At 43.3% G+C, this 27,256-nt stretch overlaps 3 protein-coding genes across 3 annotated transcripts; 1 reads left to right on the top strand and 2 right to left on the bottom strand.

The window, feature by feature from the left end:
• Nucleotides 1–1,540: 1,540 nt before the first annotated feature.
• Nucleotides 1,541–11,491, bottom strand: kptn (kaptin (actin binding protein)). Its single transcript, XM_079235219.1, has 12 exons — nucleotides 11,196–11,491; nucleotides 8,538–8,620; nucleotides 8,346–8,430; nucleotides 7,755–7,809; nucleotides 6,938–7,016; nucleotides 6,001–6,074; nucleotides 4,627–4,733; nucleotides 3,569–3,673; nucleotides 3,396–3,459; nucleotides 3,163–3,298; nucleotides 2,453–2,626; nucleotides 1,541–1,900 (listed from the first exon to the last, which is right to left on the bottom strand). The coding sequence occupies exons 1-12, from the start codon at nucleotides 11,395–11,397 to the stop codon at nucleotides 1,736–1,738; spliced, it is 1,329 nt and encodes a 442-aa protein (XP_079091345.1). The 5' UTR covers nucleotides 11,398–11,491; the 3' UTR covers nucleotides 1,541–1,735.
• A 7,544-nt stretch (nucleotides 11,492–19,035) lies between these two features.
• On the top strand, nucleotides 19,036–21,142 carry crx (cone-rod homeobox; the record flags this gene model as incomplete). The annotated part of the gene is made up of 3 exons (XM_079214546.1): nucleotides 19,036–19,132; nucleotides 20,123–20,274; nucleotides 20,504–21,142. 3 exons carry the CDS (start codon nucleotides 19,036–19,038, stop codon nucleotides 21,140–21,142), a joined length of 888 nt encoding a protein of 295 aa, XP_079070672.1.
• Nucleotides 21,143–24,060: 2,918 nt separating this feature from the next.
• On the bottom strand, nucleotides 24,061–27,256 carry h3f3c (H3 histone, family 3C). The gene is made up of 4 exons (XM_079236201.1): nucleotides 27,177–27,256; nucleotides 25,756–25,899; nucleotides 25,418–25,571; nucleotides 24,061–25,340 (listed from the first exon to the last, which is right to left on the bottom strand). Exons 2-4 carry the CDS (start codon nucleotides 25,881–25,883, stop codon nucleotides 25,212–25,214), a joined length of 411 nt encoding a protein of 136 aa, XP_079092327.1. The 5' UTR covers nucleotides 25,884–25,899; nucleotides 27,177–27,256; the 3' UTR covers nucleotides 24,061–25,211.

Raw genomic sequence — 27,256 nt, 5'->3', positions numbered from 1 at the left:
TTCCCTCCACCGGAGCTGTAGATCAATCTGCGCTATTCCTCCCCCCTCACACACACACACACACACGCGCGCACGCACACACACTCACACACACTGGGCGCCCTCACCACCACATAACGCGCACAGCGATACGAAAGACAAGTTTTTGTTGGGGGGGCTGGTGGGCTGTGCTCGGAGTCTCAAAGGGATCAAAATGTCAGACAACACCGGGATCGCGGTCTCCTCTTTCCGCCTCGCTCGTCCCTCCTCACCGAGGCTAAATATAAAAATAAAAAATCCCAATGAGTGAAAACGCGCTCGTTTACCGCGCTCAGCGTCGCTCCGGCAGCGTGGTGCTCATTGTTGACGCGCACAACACGACCCCGCGCCTGGAGAACACACTGCCGCACTAACAGCAACACACGGTCCGGAGGGAAGACCGGCCATTAAACAAGTGCAGCGGCTCGGTGGAGGCGAGGTGGAGGAACGCAGCGTTTCATTAAGTCATCCCCGCGTCATGTTCAGTGTGAAGCCTGCGTGCGATAAGTGCAGCTGTTGTTATTGTTGCCTTTGTAGTGCAGGAGGGAGGAAGAGAGTTGGAGACTCCGAGAGGACCACAGTGCCGCTGGCCGGCCGAAAGACCGGAGCCTCTCCATGTCACCTCTACAAAAATACTTATTAGTATTCTTTTTCATAGTTTAATAATGTTGTAAATGATCCTTGCATTGCTTTTGTATTTTTTCTTCTTCTTTTACTTTTGCTGAACCTCAAAATAGAACAATTTGGAAATTATGAGAGCACTGAGAATTAAAAGTATATTTTTATATCTTTATTTATATATATATATATATATATATATATATATATATATATATATATATATATATATATATATATATATATATATATATATATATATATATATATATAGTGCACTTGTATTATGCCATATTCAGACCCAGCCTGTGGACAGATTTGACATCTGCTCCACCTGCCTGAAAGCGAGCCGCACCAACAGGACCAACAGGAACGACACTGACTCCAGATCAGCTTCACTTCATGGGACGTTGATGGAGAGCAGGGTGTTTAGATGCAGGATGCGGAAGTAACGTTTCCCAGGTTGAGTTGCAGCTTTGGTGGAGATGTTTGGCGACTTGTGCTTTATATAAGCGAGAAGATTGGTTATTAAAGAGGAATAACATGGATAACAAGTTAACTTCCCCAGACTCTTGTCAGGTAACACAATTGTGCCTTTTTGTTTGCCATGTATGAGTGTGTGAGAATACAAATCTGTCATTATATTAATGATTTTTTAAAATATAGAAATACAAATTAAAATAAATTATAAAAATGCTGCTCCTGTCTCAGTGGAATTCTCTAGATACGGTAGTCGCTATCCCGAGACACATCAGAGTCTAACTAAAAAAGGGAAAGTTGATCTAGAAAGGAGTGAAATAATCTCACTAAATTGGCATTGTGTTGACATGTTGTAAAGCAACATTCAAGGAAGTGCACAGTAAATAAATACCACACAAACAACAAGAACAGTGAGAGTGACCCAACAGTATTTATTTATTAAACGGCATCTAGAGCACGCCATGTGACGTCCCACAGAGCGGAGTGGGATGTCCGGGTCTGGAAGTGGAACTGTCCAGCAATACGGAGAAAGTCCTTCCTGTTCCATGCGTCAATGCGGAAAAAACACGTCTCAGTCTCCTCCATCAGGAGTTTCACGCGGGGAACCACGCTGCTTTTCTCAAGTCGATGGGGTCTGAGCTGCACACTCCTCTTCCTCAGCGGGAGCATCTTCCTCCTCGGCGTCCAGCTCTTCGGCCGACTCCGGCTCGGGGCCGGCCGAGAGTGCCGACACCCTGAGGGCGAGCCGCTCCAGGACCAAATCGGCGGTGCAGATGAGAGAGTGCTGAAGAGACAGAGGGACACAACACGAGGTGAGACACACGAGGACGTGGAGACAGACCGGGGGAAAGTCTGCTGAATTCATTTGCACACCGTCGTCGCGGAAGCTTTGCCTGTGCTGAGCTGACGTGTGACGATGACTAAGCTGAAAAAGCTGGAGACATTTATTGTTTAATTAGTTATTAGTGCCAACTTCGCCTGCTCAGTGATGGAGAAGGATGCTGCACACTTTGACTGAACAAAAACCCATTTTAATGGAGAAAAGCAAATAAAAAACTGTAATGGCGTTCTTGGTCATCATGTCTTCTTTAGGTATTTGTGTTGGATCAGTTCCACGACTTCCTCAGAGAAGACAAAATCAGTTCTATCGATCCTGCTGTAATTTCCTCTGGTGGACAGTAGAGGTCAGCAACTACTTGACGCTTCAAGTCCCTCCTTATTAGAAATAATATATTTTCTCCAGTTCAAGAGTGTGCTTTTTGTGTTTGACTTGTATCTGCCATGGTAACAAGCAGAACAACAGGAGGAGGAGCAGACCGGCCCTGATGCAACACACCTGGAGGATGTGCAGCCCCTTCAGCGTGAGGACCGCCAGCTCTCTCAGCCCGTCCCCGGTCAAGTCCAAGTAGATGATGGACAGCAGAGGACTCTTGAAGCTCCGCCTCCAATGCAACTGAAACTGTCCGTCTCGTCCTCTCCCTGCCGGCTGGAATTTGTAACATAGAAGTTCCTGCGAGGGAGAGAGAGGCAGACGCCATGGTCATCGGTCGGGCAAACTGACGAGACGCCCGAAAAAATGAAGATAATTCATCGTTATTATCATGTAATGCTGTTGGAGTGGGGTGAAAACATATTGCGTATGTATTCAAAGCCTTATATCTTCTTCCTCTGTGACAAAGAACTCCATTGTTGTCCAAAAACTATTAAAAAAACTATCACGGATAAACACTGTCCTGCTGCCCATAATACTCAATAGAGCACCAAATGTGTATTATTCCACTGCTGAAAATAGTCCCCGACAATTTCTTCCCATTTGAGTAACACTTGCTAAAAACCACACCGACCAGCAGTTTTAGGGAAATTATTGTGCCTTTCTAAAAGAGATTTATTTTATTTAAAGGTTCATGAACTCAGGTGGAGCTGGAAGTGCCGCCAGCTCAGCCATCGTGTGTTGAGAGCCGCGTGGAGGCCATAGAAATGTTTCTGAATTTTAAATGTATCTTAAAGTACTATTAATAAAGTCTATTAGCAATGAGGAGCTCTGACCTGCCCATATGTTCCCAACAGCACCTCCTTCTGCCCGTCAAAATCCAGGTCAATGACCAGAGCGCAGAGCACTGCGTCCCACTGGTCGCTCTCTGAGAGGCACACCGAGTGAGACAAGCCTCGCTCCTGGACATCTCTGAGAAAACACACACACACACACAGAAATAACATCGACGTGAAAATGCACAAAACCAAGCGATGACTCCACTGATATCTTCAGAAAGTATTCTGACCTGTAGACAACTGCCATCTCTATGGTGCTGGTGACCAGAAGATTGTAGCCTTCAATTTCCACACCTGAAAAAAAAAAGCAAAAGAGACATGCACTTAGTTTTTTTGACCAGACTTAAATATCCAGCGTGACGGATGGGGATGCTGCAGAAACTAAAACAGGCCGCTAACGTACTTTTCTCTCCGCTGGGCGGGTCGGTCTCGGTTGGGCAGCTCAGAGGGAACAGCAGCACTGAAGAGATCGGACTGTCAAACTGGAAGCGCCAGCTCTGCAAAACCTCTGAGAAAAGAAAAGAAAAGGATCATACATCCTTAAAACGATATATATTTTGAAAATCCCCCCCAAAAAGGAATTTAGGACTATGTATATATATTTATATACAAAAAAGATATATTTGCGTTCAACATTTCCGTACTACTTGAAAAGTCTCTGCACACCCACAATGCAACGTGGATTGAATCACTGCGACTGATTAGACTTTGGCTGTGTCTGAAATCACAGCCTATTTACTTTGCACTTTTCTCAGCATGTATATTATATATGTAATATTATTATTACACCACAATACAATCCTACAGCCACGCCCCCCACTGCCAGCCTTGTAGTCACACGGTTTAAATAACAGACATTTTCTACGTTGGCCGCGTAATGTATTTGTAGCAGTTCATCAACGAGTGAAAGCACATACATCTGTGTTGAATTAGGGTTTTATTTACTAACTGACAGCGATGGACGCTTTGCAGCCATCTTGCCACGGGTTTGTTGACACCTTTCTGGTTCTTTTTCACAAAGTTGGTGACGTAGTAGCTGTCAGACACTTCATATCTCCAACTTAATTGAATTAAAACTGAACATTTTCTCCATGTAAGCTGCCTGTAATCACGATGTGGGCGATATGTAGATGAGTGTGGGAGCAGCCCTCCTTCTGGATGACATGGCTCCGACTCTCCAGTTTGGGTGGGACACATTGGGAGTGATGAAGTCCAGTGGCCTTGCATAGTTCCCAGAGGTCTAAGCGGCCCCAATAAGAAACACCTGTGCAGGATCGCAGGGCCTTTAAGCTGCACGCACACTGGCACATGAATAATGCAACAATGCAAAAGGCACAGACGTGTTCAGAAACCCTGAAGGAAAGAAAGGGGAGTAACTGTGTTCCTCAATCACACTTGGGAGCTTAAAGCAGTCATGTGATAGAGCTGAGCCTCCATTATACTGTGTGTGGTTTCCCTCACCTGGTCCTGTCTGGTTGACCAGCGCCAGTCCAACGCAGCCGTTCTGACAGCCAAACGCAGAGAGTCGCCGGCCACCGGCGATGCTCAACATGTCCAACCACAGCACACTGTGGAGGGAGGAGACACGGCCAGTGCACACAGGCGGTTACGGATCTTACATACGTTTAGCTCAGCAAATGTGTCGACGTATTTATATGCAACACTCATGCTGGTGATTAAAGACTTTGGTTTGTCTCATTGTGAAGATCGTTTCTCTTTTCGTATTGCTGCCGTCCTCTTTCGATGCTTTGAGTCATTACATTTCATTTAGCTGACGCTTTTATCCAAAGCGACTTACAATAAGTGCATTCAACCATGAGTACAAACTCAGAACAACAAGAATCAAGAAAGTACAATTTCTTCAAGAAAGTTAAACTACAAGGTGCTATCAGTAAGGGACATTTAAGTGCTACTAAAGTGCTACTTTCCTTATTCAAGGTATAGTCGAAAAATATGTGTTTTTAGTTTGCGACGGAAGACGTAGAGACTTTCTCTTGGCTGAACGTTGTCCTGGAGACACCGACTGCAGCAGGAAACCACCACAGAGGGGGTTTGCCAGGAGACCCCGCGTTACGTGGTGATTTAAGGAGGACCCAAGAGCCACAGCAACAGTTCAACATAATAATTTATTCCAAACAAAACACAAGGCTTCAAAAACACTAATAATCCAAACCGTTAGGTGGAACACGGACAGGGAACACACAGTACGAACTGACCCTGGGGCAGAAGGCAGACAGGGTTTAAATACAAGGGGAGAGTGAAGGTAATGACGCACAGGTGGAAACCATGAGGGCAGGTGAAGGGAATGAGCAATCAGGAGACACACAGGGGAGGCAGACAACAGGAAATGCATGGACACAGGACACCAGAGACACAAACTACAAAACAAAACAGGAAGCCGTCCAACACCGTGACGCCCCGGTCACAAAGCTTCACAGCTGATGAGATCAAAACGAAGGTTGAGTTTGAGAGTGTGGTACCCCTCCGTTTAATGCTCTCTGTTTAATCACGCCTTAGGGGGTTTTAACTTTGACGTTCTCCTATAAATCTCCTATAAAAGTCGAGAGTTGGGAACAGAGTAGATTGCATGTTGCAGGAAAATCATGAGGCCGATTAACACAAAGGAATATAGAGCGACTTACCACCTGGGGGTAAATGCCAGTGCCTCCCTTCCCCACTTCCTACCCCAGCCGGAGTCTCAAGGAGCACATTTTGCCACGGTGACTAACACACAGTCACACACAGTCACACACAGACTCACACACAGACTCACACACAGACTCCCGAGGGGAAACTACTGTACAGTGCTGACAAGCAGAGGGACCTCAGACTCACTTGCTGGGCAGTTGTTGTAGTTCGGGGAAGAGCCTCTCCACCGGCTGCTCTTCAAACTGGTGGAGGGAGGCGTTCTGTGGGAACAGGAGAGGCTGAATGACGATCAATCAAAGTGAAACGTCTGCTACAGATATGCAAAACTCATTACCGTCTCGTTTCATCTCTTTTGCCGAGAAAAAAACTAAAACAAGCCTTCCTGTTGCTTTTTTTCATCCCTTTGACAGAACAATGGCTTTGGATGTGGCTTCCATCTTTAAAACTCAACTTAAAGGGAACATCCATATTCCATCTATTGAAGAAGATCATGTGACTGAAAGCACCACGATGGCTTCCAAATTTATGTAAGATTGTTGTGACAAATCATTCTTGTGTTTTCTCCTCTTTTACACTTTGATTGAGGAGACAATGTAGCGGTCTTTTGATATATTTACTTGAAAAATACCTTAAAAAAAAACGATTAATAATATTCTATTCATTTTGTTTGTTTCAATTTCCATTCCTCATCTCCACAGGATAAATTGCTACATTTTCATAAATGTAATTAAAGGGCCTAGTAAAATATGCTATGATAAAAAAATATTATATATATGTAATAAAAACAGTTATACAAATTAACTACATTATTTACTTTAGTGGTGTCAAAAAAATGCCCACACATGAGAACATATATTTACAAAAACACACACTTATTTACATACTCACATTGCTACTGTATTCTTCTTCACTGTTCTTATTACTGTTTTTATTACTCTTTTACTGTTTATTTATATTACTTGATCTTGTATTTACTGTGTCTCTTGTGTGCACTGCTGCTGTAATCCTGCAATTCCCCCACTGCGGGACTAATAAAGGATTATTTTATCTTATCTTAAATACACAATTAAAGAGGAAGAAAAAGATTGAATCCACACACACACACACACACACACACACACACCTCCTTGTACAGGTGGATCCTCTGGTCGTGCCCGCTGAGCAGGAACACCGTCTCTCTGCCTGCGTCGTCACACTGCACTCTGTGAGGGAGAAAAGTCCGCTGACATTCACGGTCCAGATGCAGCCGTCATGTTTTCTCTCTGTCAGACGCTGCTGACTGACAGCGGGGCGACAGAAGCGACACTAAAACCCATAAAGACCTAGTGGGAGCCGCGCGTTGGGGAGACGAGGTACAATTATTGATTCCTGCTGGGAAATCAGTTCAGCGGAGCAATAAAAGTGCATAGTATCAGTGAGGCACGGCACTAATATCACATAAAGAGTGAGAATGATACAAAAATACTCAAAGCCGTGTGTTCATACGTGTGAATATATACGAATGGATGTTGTGCTGTTAAGGCCTGTTTAAATCTATTATAACCAATAATCACAATGTGCTGCTGATGTAGAAAGAGTATGTGTTAAAGAAAACATTGAGTCCACACAAACCCAACTGTAAATTGACACGCCATGTTTTCTAATCCTCGTGGGACGCTGATCGTGAACATTTACTATATTTACAGGGGGACAGATTGCCGAGCGGAGCAACGTCTGCGAGCTGGTTTGTAGCAGCCTTCCCTCCGCTCCGCTGTGAAGATAAAAAACCTGCTCCGAGCTGGTTCGGCCTGCAGCGGTAGCGGCAGTTGCCATGCCAACCGAGGTGTGAACTTGGGCTCTCTTTGTGAGACTGAAAAGCCGGGATGAGCCCCCCCCCCCCCGAGGTAGACTGGTAAATGCCTCTGCATATTTAGGGGTTCAGTCTGCAGCAGCGGTCTTACTCTGTGTGGTAGAGATGGAAGGGCGTGAACTGCAGCTCCAGATTCAGGCAGCTCTCTGTTCAGAGACACACACACACTGCACACGTCATTCAGCAGCACATACACCAAATACAGAAATACATGTGCCTGAAATACATAGATGTGGCTGTGATGAATCCTGAAATAAACTAATGAGTCAATGTAGTTAAACAAATCAATGTTATGTATTCCAGCGGACGTTGACTACCTTATGGACACATTTGCTTCCCAGCTCTTTTCATTTCCATCTGGTGGTTTTCTGACAGATTCAGACCAACGAGTCATCACACTAATTAGCTAGCGAGCTAGCATACCGCCGCTAACTGAACGGTATTCAAAATGGGAAAAAAAAGAGCTGGGAAATACTTGTGGCATTAGTAAATAAAAGACCACTGAAATAAAGAAAAGTTGTTAAAAAATAGCATCCTTTTAGGCATTTATTTATACTGACCTATTTATTTATGAATAATGTATTCATATTTTAATATATTTGTGTATTTCATAAGCATATGCATGTATCTATCTATCTAATATTGACTCAAACAGCGTGCCATGCAGGACATCGTCACTCACGTGCGATGGACTCCAGGTTGAACTCGGAGCCGGGCTCGTAGTCGCAGTAGATATTGAGGAACGGCGTGGCCTTGTCACCGGAGTCCTGCAGGAGTTCAGCCGTTATCCACAAAGCTTCTAGAGGTGCAACGACAACCCTGATAGCAACGTGTGAACTCGCTATGACTCGTACACCTCCACATGCAAACGTACCTTTACGAACGTGATGCCCACCACCAGGCCTCTTTTGGGAGGAGACTTGTTGAAGGCATCGATTGACACGATCTCTGCATCAACTATAAAGAAGACAGCATCAACCATCAACTATCAACCATAAACTATAAAGAAGACAGCATCAACCAACAACCAGCAACTATAAAGAAGACAGCATTAACCATCAACCATAAAGAAGACAGCATCAACCAACAACCATAAACTATAAAGAAGACAGCATCAACCATCAACTATAAAGAAGACAGCATCAACCAACAACCATAAACTATAAAGAAGACAGCATTAACCATCAACCATCAACTATAAAGAAGACAGCATCAACCAACAACCATAAACTATAAAGAAGACAGCATCAACCATCAACTATCAACCATAAACTATAAAGAAGACAGCATCAACCAACAACCAGCAACCATCCACCATTAACCAACAACCAACAACCATCCACCAACCAACAACTATCAACCAGCAACCAACAACCAGCAACCAGCCACCATCAACCAGCAACTATCAACCATCAACTATAAAGAAGACAGCATCAACCATCAACTATAAAGAAGACAGCATCAACCATCAACCATCAACTATAAAGAAGACAGCATCAACCAACAACCAGCAACCAACAACCAACAACCATCCACCAACCAACAACTATCAACCAGCAACCAACAACCAGCAAACAGCAACCATCCACCATCAACCAACAACCATCCACCAACCAACAACTATCAACCAGCAACCATCAACCAGCAACCAGCAACCATCAACCAACAACCAACGACCATCCACCAACAACCAGCAACCATCCACCATCAACCAACAACCATCCACCAACAACTATCAACCAACAACCATCAACCAACAACCATCCACCAACAACCATCAACCAACAACCATCCACCAACAACCATCAACCACCCACCAACAACTATCAACCAACAACCATCAACTATCAACCATAAACTATAAAGAAGACAGCATCAACCAACAACCATCAACCAACAACCAGCAACCATCCACCATCAACCAGCAACCAACAACTATCAACCATCAACCAACAACTATAAAGAAGACAGCATTAACCATCAACTATCAACCATAAACTATAAAGAAGACAGCATTAACCATCAACTATCAACCATAAACTATAAAGAAGACAGCATCAACCAACAACCATCAACCAACAACCAACAACCATCCACCATCAACCAACAACCATCCACCAACAACTATCAACCAACAACCATCAACCATAAACTATAAAGAAGACAGCATCAACCAACAACCAACAACCAGCAACCATCCACCATCAACCAACAACTATCAACATTCAACCATCAACCATCCACCATCAACCAGCAACCAACAACTATCAACCATCAACCAACAACTATAAAGAAGACAGCATCAACCACCAACTATCAACCATAAACTATAAAGAAGACAGCATCAACCAACAACCAACAACCATCAACCAACAACCAGCAACCATCCACCATCAACCAACAACCAACCAACAACTATCAACCAGCAACCAACAACCATCCACCATCAACCAGCAACTATCAACCAACAACCATCCACCAACAACCAGCAACCAGCAACTATCCACCATCAACCAACAACCATCCACCAACAACTATCAACCAACAACCATCCACCAACAACCAACAACCATCAACTATAAAGAAGCATCAACCAACAGTGGAATGCTTTGACTTCAGCGTGCCACGGTTTGGAGCAGAGAGGACAGGAGCTGTCACTGTTCAGCACATCTGGAAAAAGAAACTGACATTATTTGTGCTTCCTGCAGCAGAGGAAGGATCCCACTGCGCCGTGAGCAGGGAACTGGATGCTCATACGTTGCTTTACAGGCTGTGTGATCTTTTTTTTTAGGACACAAAATGAAAAAGACAAACCTGGTTCTCATTTCCATTATATTACGTCATACAACCGTTCTGCTTCTTTTACTCTTAGTAGCTGCACTGTTTTGTGTACCTGGGAATTTTTTTTCTTTGTTTACATAGTGTTTTAACTTGTTTTTTTTTAACTTACAATTAGTATGTTGGACATGTAGGCCTCATATTTAAATACACTTTATCATTACACTTACATTCCATGCACTTTATTTTAACTTTAATTGTATATTCTACTGTAGATTCAATTGTAAATATTCATGCTCCAATTTATTGCACTCTGTTTATTGTTAAATGTTTATTGTTAAATGTTATGCACCTCCTGCCAGGACAAAGTCCTTGTATGTGAAAACATAATTCATGGCAATAAATGGTTCTAGTTCTGATTCTGATTCTATGCGCAGTGGTGGAAGAAGTATTCAGATCCTATATTGAAGTTAAAGCAGACATAGAAATAGAAAACGATGAAATGGACCACAAATATGATCAGCAACGTGCCCTTAAATGATCTGAAATAAAAGTTATCGATGTACAGAAATGCACTGTTAAGTTATGATCTACTATATTATTAATGCATTATTGTGTGAGTAGCATTTACATTGTACTGTTGGCTATTGAACCATGTAATATGTTGAATACTACAAAGTAGCTGTCAGATAAATGCAGAGCAGTAAAAAGCCCAATAACTCTGACATGTGGAGAGGATGGACTCCTCTCGTACCTGGGATGTAGGTGAACTGCACCTCCTTGGCCACAGGCCGGATCTTCTGCTGCAGCTCCTGGTACCTGAAGCACACCACCTTCCCCTTGAGGGTGGCCGCCAGCAGCTCCTGCTCCCCGGCCTGACACAGCCCGTAGATGTTGCTCTGCGACGGGAAGCGGCTGAAGCTGTCCTCCACGAAGGGATACGACTCTCGGAGCATCCTGCAGATGAGACGGAAATCCCCGATTTGATCAGACGTGTCACGAATTGAGATTGTTCATGGTTGTTTGTGTGGCTGCTGAACCTCCATTTAAGTTCAATTTAAATGAGCTCAAACGAGAAATGGGGATTTCCGGTGGTTCATTTGAAAACACGGGCTAGTTGACACGTAATGTAACGCTCGTTCATCAGTTATAACAACGTTTCATTTTAACGAAGTAAATGCAAACGCTTGGGAATATTGCTTGATGATTCTTCGGGTTGTCGTAAAGCAAAACATCCGGGTTGGGAGGTGGTGCGTTCACGGCTATTGGATATATAGACTTCAGTGCTCCTAAACGATCCAGCGAAGAGGAAAATAAAGCTGTTTCTCTGGGGAAAAAAGATCAACGTAGACTAAAGCATCTCCCATTTCATCATGCAGATGTTTTCCCTGTTGTTTTCTCTGCTATTTTGTTTAATTTGGTTTGCGGATGTCTTCATTATGTCACAGAAACGTAACTCCCTGCTGTTTGACGTATCTATTTTTATTCAATTTGATTTATTATGTCATCCCTCCGATTACAGCGTGAATTGTGTTAATTTATTAAAATTCACACAGTCAGAATTCATACAATTAAACGACTAACTACGGTCTTCTTGCCTGTGTTCCTTTATTACGCACCGATTCGAGGCTTTGAAGGCAGCGTGGCTTTTTGTCTAGTTCATGTTATAAATTGATGACTGACTCGAGGCGTCACATTAGTCATCCTGCCACCTTGTGGTACTGTTTGTGTATTACATCCCAAATCAAACCTGTGTGTTTCAAGGGGACATCTAGCACGTTGTTTTACTCCACTACATTTATTTGACAACTTTAAATACGATTTACTTCATAATGCAAAATAAAATAAACAAACTAAACTAAGATATATCATTATGGATAAAGACAGGGCTTTATTGTTCCCTTGGGCAAATTCACAAGCTACTCTACTGCATACATAACAACAAAATAAGCCCAATATTCACCAGCTGACCATTGACTTTTTACCATATTCAAGTTTATTTTAATGGCAATACATTTGACTTTTTTCGTGCATATTCCAAATTTTAAATGCAGAACTTGTATTTGTGACAGCAAATGTTTTACAGCAGCATCTACAGTATTCAGAACAATTACAGCCCAGTCACTTTGAAGACAGTAAATGACGCTTGTCCACCAGATGTCAGTGAACACTCACTGTCAAGGTGCTGAAAGCTGTCCGTTGCCAGGGTGCTGTTTTCTACCAAGGCTACAGAGAGAGAGAGAAAACAAATCCTCCCCCCTTTTTATAAAGTAGAGAAAAATAATGACACACTTTCCAATATCACTGCCTTCCTCTCACCTGTTAGGCTTTCTCCTACTAATAAGTTAATTAGTCAAATGGTGTCACAGAGGGTTTGGGGTGTAGCTTGTGCTCGATTGCTAAACCTGTGATGATCGAGAAAGAGGTTTTGGAAAGTTGTTCCCATCTCAGATGCTAGACATGAGGTTCTCTGGAAAATAACATTTGAAGTTGATTGGTTTCTACTTTTGAACTGAACCACTGCAAAGCCAACAAAAAAGGTCTGGCAATGAGAGCTATACTTAGTTGTAGTGCACCTTTCTTTATCACTTTTATTGCCTTTATAGAGAGAGAGAGAAAAGAGATGACCAACAGCAAAAGGTTCGAACTCCACAGTCTTTTAAACAATCAAACTATTTAGCATCAGTTTCTGATGTGATCACAACTTACAACCCTGCATATACTTTATACTTTCAATAAGAGAATAGATGCTCAGTTATTAAGGAACAGGGATTATTGTTGTGTTGTGTATTTCCTAATTATGAGTCCTATTTTCACCATCAAAACAAATGTCCTCATATAGTTTCAATAAACAGAACATTTCCTCATATCCAATTAAAGTCTTCAAAATAAACTCAAAGGAAAATGCCCGGTCATCATCAAGCTGAAGACGAGACTTCCTCTGTAGGGACCGACAACAGGCTCCAGCATGCGGTACCAGCACTGTAGTGGCTTCGGGAGCCCACACAGCGTGTGTGTGTGTGTGTGTGTGTGTGTCCGGTGTTTGTGGGGTTAGGCCCCGCGAGCTGCTGCTCCATATTGTGACAGTTCAGAGGTGCCAATGTCCCCCACTGACCCAGCCCCCCTCTCTTAATACCACCTGCTAATCCATCTGCAGGATTACTGTCCACTGTAATCACTCATCCTCCACACTGACACACCTCACCTCGCTCTGCAACTCCTGACTCATTACACACACACACACACACACACACACACACGTATCTTGCATAAGAAGTTTTTTATGGAATGTCTTTGTCTTGTATCTTTGGGGCACAAAAGTCGATCTCACATCCAAAATGCACGAGTGCCACCACGACACCTGAAGCCCGTCTCAGGATCCCGTCTCGTTCGTCTCTCGGTACACAGTGACCTCAAACCCTCACGGCAGGTAGCAGGTAGCGTGCAACATGATCACTGCTGTCTTTGAAGTCGCTTTTGCAGCTTTTACAGGACACACAAACTGGTCCTTGTGGCCCAAAGACAGGAAGCGCTGCCTCATAGTGTATCTATTAATAAGATATACTCAACCAGCAGCACATTGTCTGCTTTACACTGCATTTTACAATCCTTTGCAAAACACTACACACATTCAACACTTAAAACGCCTGTGTTGTTGTTGTTGTTGTTTCCACTGCCGTTGAAATACTACACTCAATTACCACCTGTGCCCAGAATGCACCTGTGAAAACACCTGTAGCCGGTTGCAACACTTAGAGAATCAGAGCTTGAACCCTCTGAATAGGACTCTGGTTTGTCCTTTGGTGTGAACCACAAAGAGGACTGTAATTACAACGTAGTGTATTTAGTTTACGGCAATATGTTCATGCCGTCTTCAGGTAAGCGGAGACAAGATGTAGAGAGTCAATACTAGCAGATATCACCATAAAGGTGGATCTATTACATTAAGACTATTCTTTTTGTATCATTAGTTTTCTAAATATGCAAATGAGACAGTATCTAATGGAACATTTGGGGGGATTTAGGAGAAACCTACAGCTGTAAATAGACAGAGTAGGAAAATAAACACCTGAATGTGTATTAAGGATATTTTTTTCACTAGTCTGAAAAATCAACAATGTTTTTGCTTCAAGTGTCTCGCCTTCTTTATTTTGTTTGATCCTGTTATGAGTGTGTGAGTATATAAAAACAACAGATATATGTGTGTTCTCAGTCTATATTTACATCATGCCACAAATGAAAATGATAATAGTGTTTTATACTCAGCACATCATTGGTGTTTGTTTGCAGGTGCATATGGCCTCTGATGTTTTTAAGACAAACTGCTTGGAGATCAGCTGCCTCGTCACGGTCACTCACACATGTTAAATATTAAATGTGAAGATCATATTGGGCTTGGTGGTGACGCGACAGGTGGGAGAATCTCGGTGTTGCCGGTATCACATCTGTATTTTTAACAGAACTGTCTCATAAATCAGAAGTGATGTTGAAAACAACAACATAATAAGTGTTTGATATAGTTGTTTAGTCCAGAGATGGACACTTAAATACACACTGAGTGACTTGAGATGTTTGATAGTCCAGAGGAATGTGTTAAATACAGTAGATTATGATCTGTCATCAATTGGAGATCCAGTGTAATCACACAATACTGTTAATACCTGCTATTGAAAATAGGTTGAGGTTATTATTGCATGCCTCATAAGGTGAGCAATGTTTGTATTAATATTTCATATTCAACATCCTGTTCAAACAACAACTACTACAGCTAACTAATGCTGATGTTAATACAGAAAAGAGTGATGATGCATTATATTATGTTTTTAAATCCTCAGATGTGTTCTCAGAAGACTGGAGGGCAGCAGATGACAGAACGCTCAGGGAAACATTACTCGGGAACATCTCTGGTGCTCGGTGGTGTATTGGACTTTCATGTGTGTGTGTGTGTGTGTGTGTGTGTGTGTGTGTGTGTTGTCTGACAGAATGGAGCTCCAGCTGATACAAGTCCTAACTGGACTGGAAAGGGGGATGGTGGTTGTTCTGAGCTGCTGGTGGCACCTAGTTTGCACAGAGGAGATTATTACAGTGTGCGTGTGTGTGTGTGTGTGTGTGTGTGTGTGTGTGTGTGTGTGTGTGTGTGTGTGTGTGTGTGTGTGTGTGTGTGTGTGTGCAGGGTGAGTGATTGGGGCTGACAGCAGCCTCTGTATTGCTGGCTGGCCCACAGATTTAGCCGACCTGTTTTAGACGCTCTAATCTGGATTAACTGCAGTGTGTGTCCGTCGGGACGAAGACCGGAGCTCCTCCCTCCTTCTGCTCCTTCACCTGCTTCTCCTGCACCCCTCTTACTCCTCCTCCTCCTCCTCCTCCTCCTCCTCCTCCGTTACGTCTCTCTTATTTCCATCTCCTGAGTTTTCCGGCCTCAGAACAGCAGCTCTGCTCCGTGTTAACATAAAAGCGTGTGCTTGCATCATCCTGTGAGTGCAGCTTTAAAGAAGAGGGGATTAAACCCTCACTCCTCTTCCTCACTTCCCTATTTGCTGTTGCAGCTGCAAGCCTTTTGGAAAACTCTTGGGTTGGATTGAATTAGCATCATCAATATCATCTGGACCGGGTTCAAGTAACATAAAATAAATCACACAAAAGATCTTTTTTATTTATTTTGTCACCCCACCTCACAACATTTGGACTAGTATTTGCAATGCCTTATTGTACTTTAATAATTCAACAATATAGCAATTCCATTATTCAATTATAGTTGATTTATCCTATGCCCTCTGTCCTTCGTGAAACCAGTAACTTGTGATTCAAACACTCTTTTAAGAGGCAAAAAGTAAAGACAATGAATTTCTTTATCAATTAAAAGCAAAAATGTTAAATATAAATAATGATAAAAAGTCTGTCAAAGGCTTTAAGGGCACTATAAATACTTGTCTGACAAAGCGTCCACATATCCAGAGTTCCCCTGTTAGTCACATGTGTGTGTGTCTCATGATCAATATTCTCTAAGTGTCCAAGAAAACTAACTGGGACTCCAGGAATCCCGTGTCTCTATGTCTCCACGTCTGGTCAAACGTGTCCATCAGTAGGTTTCCATTAAGTGGCCGCCAGCTGTCTACTTGCTCTGAGTCCTCTGTCCGTTCCTCCCTCCGCCTCCTCCTCTCCTATCGATACATTCATATATCTGCTGCTGGTTTCTGCTCTTTCTTTTCTCCCCAATCTGGAGACGCCTCCATGTCCCTCAGAGCGGCTGCACTTCCCTCTGGGCTCCTTTCTGCTGCAACACTGACCGGATTGCTCTGTCTTTCCTCCCTTTTATCTGGAGATAAGATACTTACTTTTCAGATAAAGCATATTATGATAAATCAAATGAGCTTTGTCGGTTTTGTGCATCTGGGTGTGTGTGTGTGTGTGTGTGTGTGGGTGGAGGGGGGGATTGAATGCAGCATGTGTGTTTGCAGCTGTTTTGGTGATAAATGTAATCTGTAATGTGTGAAGGTATGAGCTGCAGCTGCAGTATTGATCAGCAGGAGGAAAGAAGGCTTTGAGAACTGAAAGGAGAACGGCATTTTCAAAACTAATGTAAATAACTTGCTGTTTATTTCCACTCAAATAGTTGTATGTATATTAGAAAGGTGCACTCAATAGAGTGCAGATCTCCACCAGGTGTGTCTGCAAAGGCCACTGTTGTATTGTGAGGTTGAATGAAAATTTTAAAAAATCACAAAAGCATGCAAATCCAGGCTATGAATACTAATAAATACTAAATGCTGGTCAGAAAAAAACATGTATAAGACCGAAAAAAATAGAAGCAGCACACTAGTGAGTGATTGTGTGATTGAGGGAGCGGTTAGTTAGTGAGTGAGGAGTCACTAGCGTTCAATGGCAGGATATAAAACAGGAAATAAAAGGTGTTTTGAGCAAGTGTGAGTGGCCCTAACCACCAGAGGTCCTTGAGCGTGCCGTGCCGCCATAACTGGCCGACCAGAATAACGTGCAGCAGCAGATACGCCGTGGACAGACACAGAGGTGCACATTCCCCGCGCATGTTTCTCCTGGCGGTGACAATAAAACATGACATTTTTAATTATCTTTAAAATCAACATCCAAAACTAATTTGTTGGCATATAATGTAGATTTGACCTTTTTCACTAATGTTATTATTATCATAATACATTACTAATACTTCAACAACTTTCTTTTTCCTGTCTGGATGATGCTAAGAACTACAGTCATTTAATGTCATTTAATTATAGTGACAGTCTTTCATAGTCTAACTCCGTCCTCTTTTAGACTCACATGTCTGAATGCTGCTAAGGAGTTACAGTCATTTACTTATAGTTTAGTTATATATATATATATATATTTACTTTTAAACAGTTTTTGCACTTTATTATTATTATTATTATTATTATTATTACTATTGCACAATTCTCTATATGTTGGACAGAAGAGAAACATACTTTCGATCTTCTGCATGTTTGCACATTGCACAAAATTGACAATAAAACTGACTTTGACTTTGACTTTGACTTTTAATGAGAGGTTATCATCGTGAAACTTCCCCAGTTGAATGAAATGAATGAATGAATTACTCACATAAAGAAAATCATTTGCATGTTTAAATATGCAAATTAGTATTATAAAATGATGTATGCTTGTGGACCTATGAGTCTGAATTAAAAGGAATACATAATATGTATGTGCTAATTACAGAAATGTGAACATTGGTTAAAGCAAGGTTCAAAATTCTTCTTTCATTTTGTTGACATTGAAGTCAAAGGAGGGAATTTTTGTTGTATCTTTGTATTACTTTCTAAATCAGAAAATACTGTCAACAGCTATAAAAACAAAACAAAAAGCATTACCTCGTTTAAATCATTGCATGTTGTGTAAATCAGACTATGGATGATAAATGAGATTTCTCGTTCAAAAACTGATTTAGAGAAAATGTCCTTTAAAGAAATGTTTTGTAAAATGATTTAAACTTTAAAGACTTCAGGTAAAAAAAAAAAAAATCGACACAAGGCCAATGAGGCCTTCATGAAATAAGAATAAACCTGCTTTGTCTTACTGCGTCGCCTGTTGCTTTGCTTTGCCTTGTGCGTGTGTTTGTTTGTGTGTGCGCGTGCGTGCGTGCACTTGCGTGTGTGTGTGTGTGTGTGTGTGTGTGCGTGGTGGGAGGGGTTTGCAGAAGCCACTTGCTCCCTCTAATTAGCAGCGTGTGCCGGTGAAGAATCTCAGTAGCGGGACCTCACCACGCGCACAGGACCCGGGGGCCACTTCACCTGCGGCATGACTTAGCGCGTGGAACCAGACTCGCAGACGCACTTTGGGGCTCAGCGCGCGCCAGTGGGCTGCTGCTCCTCCGCGGACTCGGTCACGAGCTGAACCAGATACAACAAGAAGAAAAAGAAGAAGAAGAAGAAATAAAGTTTGAGTTTCCTCTGAACTCTGGTGCCGCTTCGCTCCGACTTGTTGCCCCGCGAGGCTCCGAGGGGCCATCGGCTGTTGTGTTGTGTTGTTGTGTTGTTGTGTTGTTGTGTTGCGTGTCCGACATACAAGTCCGCGACAGGACTTAAAAGCCGGCTGCCAGGATGATGTCCTACATAAAGCAGCCCCATTACACCATGAACGGGTTAAATCTGGCTGGCCCCGGAATGGATGTGCTGCACACGACCATCGCTTATCCATGTGAGTATAAACTGATATTTTATCTTGTTTTACTTATTAGTTTGACGTGTTTTGTTTCCTTTGCTGCTCTTGTTATTTTGGAGTCTTATTCTACCCAAAAGATGCGTAAAGACGCGCAGGACGCGCGCAACGAGAGGAAAGGATGAGCATGTTGTTTCATCAGCGGATTGACAAAGAGATAATAATAATAATAATAATGAAGTCGTAAAATGCACTATAAAAGTATATTACTACACTTATTTAACGGCCGGAAAATAGAATATGTATTGGCAACTTTTTGCTCCGATAGATTGAGGATTTAAAGTAAAAGGAACTCTTTTAATTTATGCAGGAGTCTGCTGACGTAGATGTAATGTTTTAGTAGATGCATTTGATAATATGCGGAGACAATGAGCTCTTTGAAAGCCTCAGAAACGCAGACGAGCGGCGCGCTCTCCTGAATTCAGTGTCTGTCAAGAATCCGACATAGATTTTATTTTTATTTCATACTCTCCTCACTCTTCCCCCTCAGGGGTTCTTACATGTTCTCAAGCGCCGATGAATGTAAATCGACTAAATTCCCGTGACTGCATCTAATAATTTCTCCTTTTATTTATTCTGAAACAAATGCGCCTATTTGTCTGTTTAGATATGACTTTGACTTTACAAACTAATAAAAGTAATACAAATGTGACTGCTGCTGGGGTGAAAACCCTCTTGAAAGAAAGCAGCAAATACATTTTGTCTTCATATTTGTCACAAGCAGAGAAATCAAGAGAGGATTATGAACAGCATCATAGTGTAATGAGGTTTGCATTAATATTTGTATTTGTTGTCATCCTCACTCACAAAGACTGACAAAAAAAAAAAAAACATACCCGAATAATCAGTTAAATGGCATGTTGCCTTTAAAAAAATGAAAAAATCATGGGTCTGAGTTCATAATTCAGGTCAGCTCTCTACATTGCTGCCCAGAATAATAATCCCCCTTTCTGACTCCTGGGCGGGCAGCCACTCCCCGGAAGCAGCGCCGGGAGCGCACCACCTTCACCCGGACGCAGCTGGACATCCTGGAGGCCTTGTTCTCCAAGACCCGCTACCCGGACATCTTCATGCGGGAGGAGGTGGCCCTCAAGATCAACCTGCCCGAGTCACGTGTGCAGGTACGGAGAAGTAGGCCGCCGGCAAGATGGAGGCCGAGCTGTTCTTTGTGCTTTACTGACAGCGGGACTCAATGCACCTCCAAGATGTTTATGCTATGTCCTGCATATGTTTTTACAGTACACATCTCTTTGGTTACATAAGTCCCACTTGTTTTTTCTTAGCTCAAATGTTGTGTCACTCCACACTTGAGTTTTTCCGTCCTCTAACATCTCCTTCTCCTGCCTCCAGGTTTGGTTTAAAAACCGCCGTGCCAAGTGCCGGCAGCAGCAGCAGCAGAGCAGTGGCCAGTCCAAGCCCCGCCCTCCCAAAAAGAAGGCCTCCCCGTTGCAGGAACCCAGCGTCCCCGATTCTGTCCCACACCAGTCCGGCTCCTACAGCCCCTCCTCTGCCCAGTCAGGCCAAGGCCTGGTCCCGAGCTCCAGCACCGGGAACTCGGCCGTGTCCATCTGGAGCCCGGCCATCTCGCCCCTGCCCGACCCTCTGGCCTCCTCCTCGGCCCCCTGCATGCAGCGGCCCTCCCCGTACCCCATGAGCTACGGCCAGCCGTCGGCCTACACCCAGGGCTACGCCAGCACCACCTCCTACTTCACCGGCCTGGACTGCAGCGCCTACCTGTCCCCCATGCACTCGCAGCTGTCGGGCACCGTGGGCGCCCTCAGCCCCATCAACGTGCCCTCCATGGGGGGCTCCCTGAGCCAGTCCCCGGCCTCGCTGTCCTCGCAGGGCTACAGCACGGCCTCCTCCCTGGGCTTCACCTCTGTCGACTGCCTGGACTACAAGGACCAGCAGGCCTGGAAACTGGGCTTCACCACAATGGACTGCCTGGATCACAAGGACCAAAACTCCTGGAAGTTCCAGGTCCTCTAAGTAGGGGTGTCAACGAGTCCCACGTGAGATAGTGTGAGGCACGTCTGCCGGAGGACTTGTTATCTTTGATTTTATCTCTCTTGTCTGTAAGATTTTTGTTTTGTTTTCTAAAGGTGACCTCTGTAGGAATGCATTTCATTTGAATGACTTGGGAGAGGAAGGGACCAGTGACTGTCATCAACGCTGCCCGACTGCAAACATTCAATAATAGGGGAACAAAAGCCTTTAAAGAGTTAGTCGGAAAGTACCGGAGTCGTACGTACGGAAACACACTGAGCGCTCTGCTTTCAAGATGGCCGACGCCGACTCGTATACACGTTGTGTTTGAAACTTGCATCGTCATAGAGCGAAAGGGACGGAGCTGTGGAGTCCTTAGAGGTCACCTCCTCCTTCGGGGTTTAATCGTTTTAAGCTATTCATTATTAATTTATGCTACATTTAAATATGTCATTTGTTAGCGTTTAGAGCTTAGCATTTGTGTTGCGTGTTGCAGTGTTAGCCTTCAGTGTTTATCATCCCAATCTGTTTGATGGAGAAAAAAAAAGCTTTGTGACATATTAAAGTGATCTATTCTTTACACGTTGTGCACTGACAATCATTCGGATTCTTTGGAAAGAGTTTCACGCGGAGACTGGGCCGTGTTGTGGTCGGTCGGGTCCGTCACGCTCGTCATCCGGCGTCAACCATCTTGGTTATTTTTGTTTATCTGATTCTGGGAGTGTCCCAATCCTCTTAGCCTCCCTTCTGCAATGCCCTAAGTGAATTAGTTAGGATTATTGCCCTATCCCCCTCTGTCTCCCTCTGCCTCTCACCCATCTCACCCGCCTCGGCCTTCTCTTCCTCCCGTTCCTCCACCTTTCCTTGTTCTCTGACCAGCAGCGCAGTATGTCTTTTCGCTCTCTTTTATTTATCTATTTTTTTCTTAGCTCTGCCTGTTTTCTCCCAGGTTGCCTTCTGCTTTGGTCCATGTGTGTCCCACTCATATACTCATCCCAAACATTTAAAACCACCAAACAAAAACAATGCAGTTTGAATAAAGCTCTTTTCTTTACAGTGTTTTTTTTCATCGATCGCTCCGGCGCTGAGATACATACGTCCTCTACCCCTCTCCCCACCCCTCCTCCACCAATCTCCCCAACTCCTCCGACAATGTGGTAATCCCCACATGACCCGATTACAACCACGCAAACTCAACTCCGACATCAAACATGTGAAACGTTTTCTGGAGGTGTGCGCAGGAGGATTGATTCTCTGCTACTTAACAAAAAAAACTCTTTCCTTCCAAAACTCTCTCCATCACATCATTTGCCTTCTTTTTTAAAGCTAAATTTAATCATTTAGTCATTTTACAACAGGCACTATAATATTACAACACATCTAACCTAAGGGTTTAACGTATTGTTGTAATTCAATATAAATGGCTTGAGAAAGTATCACTCCAGAGAGATCTCTGGTGTAATATTGACCAAAGTGATAAAATCTCATTTTATTTCAGTCGCTATGTAAATCATATCTGACCCTCTGGTCATCAGCCATGTAAAATGTCACCCCATTTAGATAATAAATTCAGATGTACTGCACTGAGAGACATTTCAAAGCATTTCTCTGCACTCAGCGCTGCCCTAATCCCGCTCTGTGCCGGTTTAATCCCTCCGCCCTCCCTCTCCGTGGTGTGATTGGTTAATCCCTGTGTCCGACCACCCTGATTGGTTAACCTCCCTCGCAGGGTGCAGTGCACTTGTAATCTTCCCCCTCAGCACTGAGAGTTTCAGACAGACATTTGCGCTGTAATCCCAGGGAGGAGCAGATGTGATGGGGGATGGAGGGCAGCGGGCAGACCTTGAGGAAGGTTAATGCCCGGAAAAGAAAAACCCGGCACGCGGCCCGGAGAAGGAACCCGGTTTCCTGTAAAGGCAGCAACACCACAGTGGGAAGGTGCTCTGTTACAATTAAAAGCCCTGCTTAGAATCACGATCTTCATAATATACCTCAAGTACCAAAAGTATTTATGTATAGAATAATATATATTACGCCACAGAAATATATCTAGTGACACATTAATGTGTATCATCCACTAAGGCTGCAGTAAAGGGATAAAAAGGTAATTTCAGAATTAGAAACAGCTTTAAGGGAGAGGGAAGAATACACATATTTCAGGTTTTTGGCTCAATATATATATATTGACAAATATATCAACAGGTTGGTCCTGTGGTGAGGAGGATCTGGAGGGATGTTTCCGCGTTGGTCCCCTGAGAGCAGGGGTTGGTGTAATTTGATTAACTTTATGGACTGACTGGCAGCTTACATAAATAATAATACATCACTTATTTGTACAATATTGGCTTCCAAACATAGCGGCGGAGAAGGATAATGATTGGAAAGCACCTGTAAAATATACTTTGTTACATTCTGCCACTCACATTTAAAAGCACTGTTTAAAACAGTACAATGGTGTGTTAAACACTGGTTGGAAAGATTTGATTACAAAGCAGTGGGAAGAATCCAGTACAAATTAAGCATTTTAGGGAGTGATGAATAACTGCAGTTACAGGAAATGCCTCTTGCAAAATCTGTGCAAGAAACATCGACTTACAAGCAGAACTGACCCATGATCAGCTCTTAATTACTAGTGGGCATCGCTAATCTACAGCAACATATAGTACAGTATCACTAATCTACAATAAAATATAGTACAGTATCATTAATCTACAATAAAATATAGTACAGTATCACTAATCTACAATAAAATATAGTACAGTATCACTAATCTACAATAAAATATAGTACAGTATCACTAATCTACAGTAATATAGAGACACAAAACAACCACAAAGAGACACAACACAACCACAGAGACACAATATTATGTCTGAAACACTGTAAAGGAAATAAATCACACCAACGAGCATCGGTTTGTTTTAACACCTATTTATTACCACCATAATATGAGAAATTTGGAAAATACAAAGATCGGCTTATTTATACGTCTGAAAATCTGGAGGTATAAGAAAAATATAAAAGAAAACAAATATGAGTTTATATTGTGTATCACAAATTTTGAGAAAGGGACAGATTATATGATCAGGTCTACAAAGAGCAGGAGACACACAGACCCTAAACATGCAGAGTGAAACTACAATGTCAATTCAAACTGTTGAGACGAGCATATCTGTGGACAGAGACAAGCATAATGTGTGACGACGGAGAACCATTGAGGAGAGGAGACGGTGAACCGTCGCCCCCTGGTGGCTGCCATTAGAATAGAACTTTCCTTTGAAAATAGAGAAGCCCTTCCTGATTTTCTATAGCAGATCAGATCACTGCAAAAAAATAAAGATAACCTTTTTTTTCTCTTAATTTGATGATTTTGGAAGTAATAAAGAGAAGAGATGCTCATCCGTGAACTATATGCATAAAAAAAAAAAAATAGACACCATATCCACAACGATAAACAATATATTTAAGCAACCCAAGACTCCCAAGAGACTTGTTTGTTGAGTACAAGTGGTTTGAAAGATCAGAGCTCACTCATCCACGCAAACAGACCAACAGAGCGCTTTCCCCTTCCAAGTGCGGATTACAGAGGTGAAGAGGCGGTTTGAAGAGGTGCAGCGAGCCGCCTGGCTGCAGAGCGAGGGGTTCGGTGTTCAGGCGGGTCAGAGGCCTCGGGACTAGCTTTATTAGCACCCTGCTGTGGAAGTTGCAGCTCCCCTGAAGCAGACTAGCCCCTCGGCCACGTCCCTCGACTCGGTTTTGCCACACTGACCTCACGCTCCGGCCTCCCACACGCACGTTTGAGATATGTGTGCACGTGTGCGCCTGATCTGCAAAACCTTTTACATGCACGAAAAAAGGTACCCTAAAAAAATAAACATTTGGTGAAGACAAAAAAAAACAAAAAACTTATGAGACCAGACTTCAACATATTACTATCTCTTCAGAATCGGGATTACTCTAAAGTCTACTGAGAAGCTGGGCAGGCGGGGGGAGGGAGAGGGAGAATAAATGAGTGAGGGAGGGGACAGGTTAAGAAAAAACAGGACAGAGGTGAAACATCGGGGAGGACCGCCTAAGCGCGCTCCCCGCGAATGCGGCGGGCCAGCTGGATGTCTTTGGGCATGATGGTGACACGCTTGGCATGGATGGCACACAGGTTGGTGTCCTCAAACAGACCCACCAGGTACGCCTCGCTGGCCTCCTGCAGGGAGAGAGGCAACACATATTAGCAGGAGAAGTGTACCAGTTAATCAATATATTTTGCACACACACACACACCTGTAGGGCCCCGATGGCGGCGCTCTGGAAACGCAGGTCGGTCTTGAAGTCCTGAGCGATCTCCCTCACCAGGCGCTGGAAGGGCAGCTTGCGGATCAGCAGCTCAGTGGACTTCTGGTACCGACGGATCTCTCTCAAAGCCACGGTGCCGGGCCTGAAACACGCAACAACGCTCACACAGGTTAATTTAACCCGCTACGAGCTAAACACGATCTACCCTCTGGACAAATAATGACATTTTGTCACATCAAAAAAAGTATTTGGGTTAACTCTGCGCAACAAATAGTCCTAAGCGCAAGTCAATTTAGTAAATACAAGTATAAAAACAAAGGCGTTACCTGTAACGATGGGGCTTCTTGACGCCACCAGTAGAGGGCGCACTCTTGCGGGCAGCCTTGGTGGCCAGCTGCTTACGAGGAGCCTTTCCTCCAGTGGACTTACGAGCGGTCTGCTTGGTACGAGCCATTACGACGAAGTATCACCTGAAGGGAAGATCACAAACATAACAGGAGGATGAGCTTTTCTCTCCGACATGTTTTAGAGCTGCTATTTGGACACCCTATTGATAATAATCATTTCAAATTTAAATCCACTGTTCGAATCATCAACATTTTAGTGATGCATGAATTTATAGAGTTGTGTTAGCTATTTACAGGGTTCATACACATTTTGACCAATGGATTTCCATGACTTTTAACCAAATTTCCATGACCAAACATTTTGTGAAATCTCGGTGTATACATGGAAAAAGTGAGAAAATGTAGTATTTAAACTAACAATGAGAATTCCAAAGCATACAGTATACCTTAAATGACACAAATGAACGTGAGAATAGTTTGATTAAAAGAATAAACATTTATATAGATAGAGCGTATGCCTGCTTATATTTTGAACCTCTTTCTATTTAAAAGCATATTTATAATTTCAAATTCAGCATAAATGAACGACATGAACACATTTCCAAGACTTTTCTAAAATTTTTGGGATTTTATTTTTTCAGGGACTTTCCAGGCCCGGAAATAACCATTTTAAAATTCCATGACTTTTCCAGGTTTTCCATGACCGTAAGAACCCTGACAACATCTTAATTTTAAGTTCTCCTGCAGAAGATCAGAGTCTATGTAATCAATCATATTTGGCCGCCTGGGAACCCCCCTCCTCTGTTTGCCAGCTGCACAGACACACAACCCCGACACCTTTGGCTCCAGACCCCACCAATCACACGGCTTGAACTGGTCCTATTCTAAAATACACCAATCCGACGCGTCTGTGTCGCATTTTTAGGACCAATGGCGTGTCCGTCTGCTCAACTTTAGGGCGGGACTAGCGGCCTTAGCCCCGCCTCTTTCCGCAAGATTATGGCCGCAGACCCAAATGAACCTAGCAACACACAGACAGTGCGCGAGACGTAAACTTTGATAATTCCCCTAAAAACCAAACACCGTGAGCACACAAGACCACCAACAAAACGTAGCAGACAAGTGCAGCTACTGAATAAGCGTCAAAGCGTGAGAAGCGACGGTGTACTAAAGCCAAAACAGCGAAGTAGAAATCGCACATGAAAGTGGAGCAGCTCTTCCGGCAGAGGAAGTCCTGAGCCGTCCTTTTCTCCGCCGGAGCGCCGAGGCTTTCTCTCCTCTCCACCGCGTCGAAATAACACGCCATTTCAGCACAAAAACAACTTTATCCGTCTCGTTTTCTCTACAAAAAGGCGACTGTTACTCTATTAACCAAAAAGTGTGACAGACATTTGACTTACCGAGGCTGAATTTGGCGCTTTTTCTCCGCGAGGACACGAGTGAGTTGTGGTTGTCTGGCAGTGTCAGATATTTACTATCT

The sequence above is a fragment of the Taurulus bubalis genome (assembly GCF_910589615.1).
Source record: "Taurulus bubalis genome assembly, chromosome: 2".
NCBI lineage: Eukaryota > Metazoa > Chordata > Actinopteri > Perciformes > Cottidae > Taurulus > Taurulus bubalis.
This window is presented reverse-complemented; position numbering and strand designations above follow the sequence as displayed.

Coding starts and splice junctions, on each gene's coding strand:
- kptn (XM_079235219.1), bottom strand. CDS start 11,397: ATGCTCCGAGAGTCGTATCCCTTCGTGGAGGACAGCTTCAGCCGCTTC. Junction 7,017..7,754: donor TTCCATCTCTACCACACAGA/GTAAGACCGCTG, acceptor TCTCCCTCACAG/AGTGCAGTGTGACGACGCAG. Junction 3,299..3,395: donor GAGATGGCAGTTGTCTACAG/GTCAGAATACTT, acceptor GTGTTTTCTCAG/AGATGTCCAGGAGCGAGGCT.
- h3f3c (XM_079236201.1), bottom strand. CDS start 25,883: ATGGCTCGTACCAAGCAGACCGCTCGTAAGTCCACTGGAGGAAAGGCT. Junction 25,572..25,755: donor AAGAAGCCCCATCGTTACAG/GTAACGCCTTTG, acceptor TGCGTGTTTCAG/GCCCGGCACCGTGGCTTTGA. Junction 25,341..25,417: donor CCGCCATCGGGGCCCTACAG/GTGTGTGTGTGT, acceptor CTCTCCCTGCAG/GAGGCCAGCGAGGCGTACCT.